Source organism: Malaclemys terrapin, chromosome 9, assembly GCF_027887155.1.
Source record: "Malaclemys terrapin pileata isolate rMalTer1 chromosome 9, rMalTer1.hap1, whole genome shotgun sequence".
NCBI lineage: Eukaryota > Metazoa > Chordata > Testudines > Emydidae > Malaclemys > Malaclemys terrapin.
Window position 1 is genome coordinate 51304615 of NC_071513.1, and position 9433 is coordinate 51314047.

The 9433-nt window shown below is 48.7% G+C and overlaps 1 protein-coding gene across 1 annotated transcript in view; it reads right to left on the reverse strand.

Annotated features, from left to right (window-relative positions):
* RAB6B (RAB6B, member RAS oncogene family) overlaps nt 1–7595 on the reverse strand; it is a 155310-nt gene extending 147715 nt beyond the window's left edge. The window contains exon 1 of the mRNA XM_054038846.1: nt 7406–7595. Coding sequence (XP_053894821.1) covers nt 7406–7475 — 70 coding nt within the window. The 5' untranslated portion in view covers nt 7476–7595. The remainder of the gene's footprint in view (nt 1–7405) is intronic.
* Between the last annotated feature and the right edge of the window lie 1838 nt (nt 7596–9433).

The following is a 9433-nucleotide window of genomic DNA, read 5'->3' on the forward strand; positions in this document are numbered from 1 at the left end:
GAAAAATCGGGACAGAGTGTGGGGGGTAATCGGTTCCCATATAAGAAAAAGCCCCAAATACCGGGACTGTCCCTATAAAAATCAGGACATCTGGTCACTCTAGTCCCAGAAAACAAGGGGTTGGTACAGCAACACAGACAGAGTCAGCCTTAGAGCCTCTGAGCAAAAGCACCAGGATCTCCCTTTAATGCAGAGATGCCCATGGACGCACATCCTCTCCTGAGTGGATAGAGAGAACACTTGCTTAGGACCCGGCACTGTGTCCTGCGAACACAGGGCACTTGGCAGCCAGCATGCTAGATGGATGGGGAAAGGGCAGTGACTTTTTTCAGAGGAGACACCCAAGGTCACTTGGAACCACCATTGCCCCTTCTGGTCCCTCCTCCACATAGCTGCTTATTTCAAATCCATCTGAGAGCTGGCCCTAGATCAGCTGTATGTCCTGTTACAACTGAGATCATACAGCCTTGGATCAATAGCTCTTCAGTCAGATGATAGTCACTGCCTGGGGGCATCTCCCTGCTCTGGCTCTGCTGGGATGCACTGGATAGAAAGTTTCATGTGAAAACAGAAAGGGGGATTTTAATCCTTCCTGTGTCCCAAAGCAGCCTGTGGAAGAACCTCCAGTCTGCAATGAGACTCCCAATCAACTCATGGGCCTTATACAGTGGAAATGGGATCAAGGGTGTGACTTGCATACAATAAGGAAGGACTGATTCAGCTGCTTCAGATTCTCAAGGCTCTCCCTGGCTCACATTCTAAATGTGCTGGTTAATGTGCAGACAGGAGACTTATCCTGAGAGAGGAATAACAGTGATTTGTCAGACGGGTGTGTGTGAGTGAGAGTGAGACTCATGCAAAACCCTGCAGCAGGTCTTAGGCTTTGGCTACACTTGGGATTTCCCAGCGCTGCCGCGGCAGCGCTGTGAAGCACGAGCGTAGTCGCGCTGCCAGCGCTGCAAGAGAGCTCTCTCGCAGCGCTGTATGTACTCTACCTCTCCGAGGGGAATAGCTTGCAGTGCTGGAGTGAGCGTGCAGCGCTGCAGGCACTGATTACACTGGTGCTTTACAGCGCTGCACTCGCTGCACTGGGGGGGAGGGGGCGTTTTCACACCCCTGAGCGCAGCAAGTTGCAGCGCTGTACAGCGCCAGTGTAGCCAAGGCCTTAGATTCTGTAGTCCCTGACCCTCCAAGAGTCTTACAAAGGCTCTTGGTAAGAGGGGGCCTGGAAAAGACAATGGCCAGCCCAGCCAGGCTCTGTACATTAAATCACGCAGTAGGTTTCTCTAATGAACTGTTCCTGTTCAAAAATCTGGGGCAAATGTGGATCTGAACAACAGAAATACTGCCACAGTTGTAAAGGACCCTTTTCAAAATGAAAATAAGGGGAGCAAAGTTAAGCTTTAAAAGTGTTCATTCCAGATTTTATACCACTTTTCTGTAAAAAAATCCAAACCAACCACCCAAACCACCTCCTCTATATAAGGTGATAAATATACTTCTCTCCTTACAGACATATTTTATTGGAAGATGGTTACTATCTCTGATTGTCAATTGATACACTTGTAAGAGCACTTAAATCGACTTCCCCCCCCCTGGTTTTTCTTATGATGCAGCACTGGAGGAATCGTTATTGCCATAGAAATGGTAAAAGGCAAAGGTGCTCAGATACCATGGTGATGGGCAACTAGATAGAGAGATAGCAATTTTAAAAGTAACACCCGCGATATACAGACTACCTAGCTCAATGCAACCAGATGTGTGGGTGATGGTGACCCTCTCTATACAGATCAGAAGCACCTTTCAAGGTAACACTCGTCAACCTCAAATCACAGGCTGCTTTTGTCTGGAAATTGGTCAGCAATTAAGCAATAGCTTAATGAGCTTGCCCCCCATTCTCTGAAACTCCCCACTGGGAACAACTGGGGAGAGTTGGCAGTTTTTCAAAGGGACACTATTAAGGGCCCAAAAGCAAGCTATTCCGCTGGTTAGGAAAGATAGAAAATGTGGCAAAAGACCACCTTGGCTTAACCACGAGATCTTGCACGATCTAAAAAATAAAAAGGAGTCATATAAAAAATGGAAACTAGGACAGATTACAAAGGATGAATATAGGCAAACAACACAGGAATGCAGGGGCAAGATTAGAAAGGCAAAGGCACAAAATGAGCTCAAACTAGCTACGGGAATAAAAGGAAACAAGAAGACTTTTTATCAATACATTAGAAGCAAGAGGAAGACCAAAGACAGGGTAGGCCCACTGCTTAGTGAAGAGGGAGAAACAGTAACAGGAAACTTGGAAATGGCAGAGATGCTTAATGACTTCTTTGTTTCGGTCTTCACCGAGAAGTCTGAAGGAATGTCTAACATAGTGAATGCTAATGGGAAGGGGGTAGGTTTAGCGGATAAAATAAAAAAAGAACAAGTTAAACATCACTTAGAAAAGTTAGATGCCTGCAAGTCACCCGGGCCTGATGAAATGCATCCTAGAATACTCAAGGAGCTAATAGAGGAGGTATCTGAGCCTCTAGCTATTATCTTTGGAAAGTCATGGGAGACGGGAGAGATTCCAGAAGACTGGAAAAGGGCAAATATAGTGCCCATCTATAAAAAGGGAAATAAAAACAACCCAGGTAACTACAGACCAGTTAGTTTAACTTCTGTGCCAGGGAAGATAATGGAGCAAGTAATTAAGGAAATCGTCTGCCAACACTTGGAAGGTGGTAAGGTGATAGGGAACAGCCAGCATGGATTTGTGAAGAACAAATCATGTCAAACCAATCTGATAGCTTTCTTTGATAGGATAACGAGCCTTGTGGATAAGGGTGAAGCGGTGGATGTGGTATACCTAGACTTTAGTAAGGCATTTGATACGGTCTCGCATGATATTCTTATCGATAAACTAGGCAAATACAAATTAGATGGGGCTACTATAAGGTGGGTGCATAACTGGCTGGATAATCGTACTCAGAGAGTTGTTATTAATGGTTCCCAATCCTGCTGGAAAGGCGTAACGAGTGGGGTACCGCAGGGGTCTGTTTTGGGACCGGCTCTGTTCAATATCTTCATCAACGACTTAGATATTGGCATAGAAAGTACGCTTATTAAGTTTGCGGATGATACCAAACTGGGAGGGATTGCAACTGCTTTGGAGGACAGGGTCATAATTCAAAATGATCTGGACAAATTGGAGAAATGGTCTGAGTTAAACAGGATGAAGTTTAACAAAGACAAATGCAAAGTGCTCCACTTAGGAAGGAAAAATCAATTTCACACATACAGAATGGGAAAAGACTGTCTAGGAAGGAGTACGGCAGAAAGGGATCTAGGGGTTATAGTGGACCACAAGCTAAATATGAGTCAACAGTGTGATGCTGTTGCAAAAAAAGCAAACATGATTCTGGGATGCATTAACAGGTGTGTTGTGAGCAAGACACGAGAAGTCATTCTTCCGCTCTACTCTGCTCTGGTTAGGCCTCAGCTGGAGTATTGTGTCCAGTTCTGGGCGCCACATTTTAAAAAAGATGTGGAGAAACTGGAAAGGGTCCAAAGAAGAGCAACAAGAATGATTAAAGGTCTTGAGAACATGACCTATGAAGGAAGGCTGAAAGAATTGGGTTTGTTTAGTTTGGAAAAGAGAAGACTGAGAGGGGACATGATAGCAGTTTTCAGGTATATAAAAGGGTGTCATAAGGAGGAGGGAGAGAACTTGTTCACCTTAGCCTCTAAGGATAGAACCAGAAACAATGGGTTTAAACTGCAGCAAGGGAGGTCTAGATTGGACATTAGGAAAAAGTTCCTAACTGTCAGGGTGGTTAAACACTGGAACAAATTGCCTAGGGAGGTTGTGGAATCTCCGTCTCTGGAGATATTTAAGAGTAGGTTAGATAAATGTCTATTAGGGATGGTCTAGGCAGTATTTGGTCCTGCCATGCGGGCAGGGGACTGGACTCGATGACCTCTCGAGGTCCCTTCCAGTCCTAGAATCTATGAATCTATGAATCTATAAAACAGAGAGAGCAAAAGATGAAATACCATTGAAAAGTGGACTGATTTCAAATATGACATCAATAATCATAACATTCAAAAACCAGTAGGAGAACACTTCAACCTCTCTGGTCACTCAATAACAGACCTAAAAGTGGCAATTCTTCAACAACAAAAAACTTCAAAAACAGACTCCAACATGAAACTGAAGAACTGGAATTAATTTGCAAACTGGATACCATCAAATTAGGCCTGAATAAAGACTGGGAGTGGTTGGGTCATTACAAAACCTAAACTTAATTTCCCCAATACTAATTTCTCCCTACTGTTACTCACACCTTCTTGTCAACTGTCTGTAATGGGCCACTCTCTTACCACTTCAAAAGTTTTTTTCCCCTCCCTTGGTATCCTGCTGTTAATTTATTTATCTCATTAGACTGACCTCACACTTGATAAAGCAACCCCCATCCTTTCATGTATGTATACCTGCTCCTGTATTTTTCACTTCATGCATCTGATGAAGTGGGTTCTAGCCCATGAAAGCCCAAATAAATGTGTTAGTCTCTAAGGTGCCACAAGGATGCCTGTCTTATCAGGCTGTGGTTTGCTAGCAAGCAAGAAAATGACAGATTCAGAATGTGAGGTCTGTCATTAGAGGAAAAATAATGGAGGCTGCAAATGGAATGTAAGGCATTCTCAAACGGAAAGGTCTGAGTAAAGTTCATGGTTTCTGTACATAAAAGAAGAATATACAGCTGGCTCCTTTCCCTATTCACTGACAAAGGTCTCAGGCACTGGGAGCATAGCTGCTAATTTGGAAAGAGTGGCTGCATTTGCAGCTTCACTGATTGATTAGTGGAGAATAGGGTGACCAGACAGCAAGTGTGGAAAAATCAGGACGGGGGTGGGGGGTAATAGGAGCCTATATAAGAAAAAGACCCAAAAATCAGGACTGTCCCTATAAAACCAGGACATCTGGTCACCCTAGTGGAGAATCCATAACTTCAGAGACCCCAGTGGGTTTTTCAGAAGTGCTCACTGTGGACTCTGCTCCTGCTCAAGTCCCTGGGGAAACTCCGATTGGTTTTAGTGGGAGCTTAGGTCAGTGCTGAAAATCCCACCCTATAGGTTTTCAGAGCTAGATAGCTGAACAAGTCTGCCCTTTAGAGGGACCCCTTCACTGCCCCCATGGCTACCCACACACCCCAGAGGAAGGCAAGTAAGTTGGTACAGGCCTATGAACAATAGCTACTAACAGCCCTGCAAAGGGTGTTAATAAAGTGGCAAAGGTGAGAAAGTGTCTTTTGTTCTTGCTTATCTGGCCCCAGCAGGGCAGACCAAGTATGGAGAAGCTCAGGGCAGGGAGGAAAAAGGATGAGAAAATTGATCATCAGCCAGGTGTTCTTGTTTTGGTTCTGCATGTGTGTATGCAGCCCAGGTCATTTGGTCTTTCCTCCATGTGACACATTCACCCAAGACAGTCAAAAATATCATTAAAAATGCATAGCTCTGGATGATCCTCACACCATTCCTGAGCTCCTGGGGCAGTCCAGCCTCCCTTCCCAAACCCACATAGCTACATTGTTCTATTCCCCTCCCCCTTACTGCACATATGGCAAATATTGTTCTCTAGACATTGCAGCATCTTCTGTGTCGGAATCAGAAACTCCTGCACACCTGGGAGCCCTGCACGCATGCATCCATTAAAGGAGGGGGCAAATCGGGGAAGGGGAGCTGCTCTGGGAGGCTGTCCATCCATGGGAAAGAAATGACAGGAAACTGCAAAGCAGTGAATAAAGAGGGCACTGCAGGATGGGCAGCGTGTAGCATCCTGCAACCTTTTGTTCCATCACCCAGGCTTGGGAAAGTCAAGTTCAGCCCTAAAGAGAGGGCACCAAGCAGCATGCTCAGTTGCTGGACTGTAGTCAGGGATCTGGACTACAGAGCATCTCGAAGCAGACTCCTGCTGGGAACTCCATCTAATCCACTCTGTCATCAATACCAGACGTTTACCATTATCCTCACCCCACCTCCTCCCCTTCAGAAAGCCTGAGGAAGAGGCACCCTCTGCACAGCATAATTAAACCATGAGCCATGTGATTTGGGTCTCATATAGCACCAGCTCCGTCTTCCCCAGTGCTGTAAACCAAAACCATTAAGGAAGTTATAGGATAATCACTCTGCCCCAGAACCCCCTAGGTTTCCATGTGAGCTCTCCTTATATTGTGCAACAAATGCCTTTCGTTCAACCAGCCAGGTGGCATGTCAGAAGCAGGGAGCCAGACACGGTTTGGTTACAGAAGAGCCACTGCTAGACTCACGGATGGTAGAATCCCCAGCAGGAGGCTGTGAGCTGGGGGGATATTAACAGATAATGGCCAGGTCTTGCTGACTTGTTACATTCCCCCCCCCCAAAATCCACCCACCTGGAAGGGTTTTTAATATCAATATAGGTGGGTAGGGGAAGGGAGGCTGCAGCTCAGGCACGTGGCAAGCATCAGGGTGTGTCTCCTCCTCTCGTCTTTATTTTCACATACAGCTTCTACAAAGCTCAGCAGGGCTGCTTTACACGGGACTGTCCAGTACAACCCCCACCACCCTGTATGTGCTAAAACATGCCAGCTGTTTGAGAGACAATCCAATAGCCAACAGCGCGCCTCCCAAATCAACCCACCCACCCCAGGAAAGGGGCAGCTCTGGAATTCTCTGCACTCCCAGGGCTGCTGACAGATGCCTGTCCCTGCTCCACCAGACAGGCGTTCAGCTAGGAAGGGGAATGCAAAATAACAACAAAGTTCTTGAGTGGGTCCCTTGGGCAGGACCCGGGGTTTATTAGCACTGGGTCATTTATCCTGCGGTTTCAGTTTGACCTGAACCCTCTCCTTGGAGCAGGGATTGCAGCTCCATCCCCAGACGCCTGCCTATGCAGCACAGTCCCGCAGCCCGAGCCGCCCTCCCCAGGAGCCAGCCCACCAGCACCATGCACTATCGAGAGCCGGTCTCCCCGGGGCGTTCAGACGCTCTTTCCCGTGCTCGGCTCCGGATCAGTGTTAATGACAGCGGCCAGAAGCCGCCTATGTCCCCAGCACCTCGGTGCTCACAACCACCCCTCACTCGTACGGCGCTGTATGTAATTACACTGCTATCTCCAGCCCCCCACCCCCACGGGTCTACGCCGCAATGTGCCCGGCACTGAGCCCGGGTCACTTTCAACCCCGCCCCTCGGCACAGCTGTCCCCCTCCCGCACCTGGCTCCCTGGGCCCGGCCGCAGGATCGGGGCCGCCCTCCGCAGCCGCAAAGGACACGAGAGGCGCAGGCTACAGCACAGACAGGGGCCTTGGGGGGTGGTGGTGGTGGTGTTGCAGAACCACGACCTCCGGCTCCAAGGGGACCCCCGGGATCGAGCGCAGGACTCACCGCTCTGCTCCCCCAGAAAAACCAGCTTGAATTTCCGCAGGGGGTTCCCGAAGTCTCCTCCCGCAGACATGGTGCCGGGCGTGGGGCAGGAGGGGGTCCCTGGGCGGGAGGAGGCTCCTTGCCTTCCCTGGGCTCGCTGGTCGGCGGAGGGGGTGGCCGGGCGGGGCCGGGACACGCCGGAGTCACTCCGAAGCGATGGGGATGCTGGCGAGCGCCGCGCTCTGCCTCCTGTATCTTCTCTCCCCCGCCCCGAAGCCAGCGCCTGCGCCCTGGCTCCCCGCTCCTGATGTCATGCTGGAGCAGCAAGCCAATGCAGTGCTGAAGGGAGCTTCGCCGGCTGCATCTGGGCAGGGCAGGGCTCCTTGGGCAGCCTCCCCCGAGTCCCAGTGACACTTACCTGCCCTGCTAGAGCCGGCTCCGGCTGCAGGGGGGCTAGCTTTCAAAATGCTGCCTCACCTGAGAGAGGCTGGGAGGGAACAAACTGTCCTCGGGGCTGTGCAGCAGCAGCAGATCGTAGCGGGGGGGGGGGGGGGGGAGGAGAGAAGGGGACGAAATACCTCCCCCCAAAACCCCCAGTCCAACACCCCCTGCTCCACACCAGCTCACCCTGCATACCAAGACCAGAGCCAGCCTCCTTCCTTCCCCTCCTCCTGCCTAGGGACAATAAAGGCTAGGCACAAGCATCTCCTTGCTGCCCGAAGGTGACCAATGCTGCACTGTTTAACAGGAATAACAAACAGTACAAAGGAATCGCATCCTGCACTGCTGAAGTGCAACCTGTTGGTATCGTTAGCATTATAGTATGGCCCAGAGGCCCCCTGGTGCTAGGTGCTGGATACACCCATAACAGCTGATCTCTGCCCAGTTTACACATTAAGGCTCTGGGGTGGCCATGCAGTATCATGGGCTAAACGGAGAAAGGAAGCATTCTCATTTTACAGACGGGGAGCCACAGGTCAGAGAATAAGTGACTGTCCAAGATCACATAGCAAGTCCCTGGAAGAGCTCCTGCAGCCCATTCGAGACCAATCTACTATCTCTGGGGTGGAATGCATCAGTTATTTAACCGCACATGGGAACACCACCCTGTGGGTCATGGGGTATGTGCCATATGTGATTGAAATTTCAGGATGAATTTGCATTGTGAGCTCTGGAGAGGCACATTTTAAAAAACGAACATAAGGGAATCTGGCTCGGTGGGGTGGAATGGAATAAGCCAGCTGGAATGTGGCCAGGTAACACTGGTGGTATTGAAAAGTGACAGAGGATCAAGACCAGGGGTTCTCAAACTGAGGGTCGGGACCCCTCAGGGGGTCGCAAGATTATTACGGGGGGGGTCACGAGTTGTCAGCCTCCACCCCAAACCCCGCTTTGCCTCCAGCATTTATAATGGTGTTAAATATATTCAAAATTGTTTTTAATTTATAAGGGGGTTGCACTCGGAGACTTGCTATGTGAAAGAAGTCACCAGTACAAAAGTTTGAGAACCACTGATCAAAACTGTCTCAGAAGGAAAAAATGCTACTATCAAGTTAACCAGCACTACTAGTCTTTGGGTCTCCCATGTACCCAGTTACCAGGCCCAAACCTGCTTAACTTGTGAGATCATAGGACCATAGGGAGGAGTACAATCAACAATGGTATTTTTTTAACACCCTCACTTCCAGGGCATTCTGGGAGGCAACTCACTCCTTAACTAAAACCAGCCAATGATAGAAAAGAGGGGAAATAATCGAATAGGTCATCATATCTACTCCCTCTCCTTCTCTGCCACTGTAAGGTTCTCCCCACAAGTGTATTGTCAAGGGCTTTGTGCAGTGTAATTTCAAATGCTTCTGGCAATGAGGCTTCCACCACATCCCCTGTGGGAAGCTATCACACCTATGTTTAATAGACCTCTCTGGTAGGAATGGTTTTTGTGATATTCAGACTATACTTTCCTTTGCTCAGCTTCAGATCATTATTAATTATGTCTGCTGGAAGCCTCTGAATTCCCCAGCACTTTAGTTCTTCCACACATCACATACT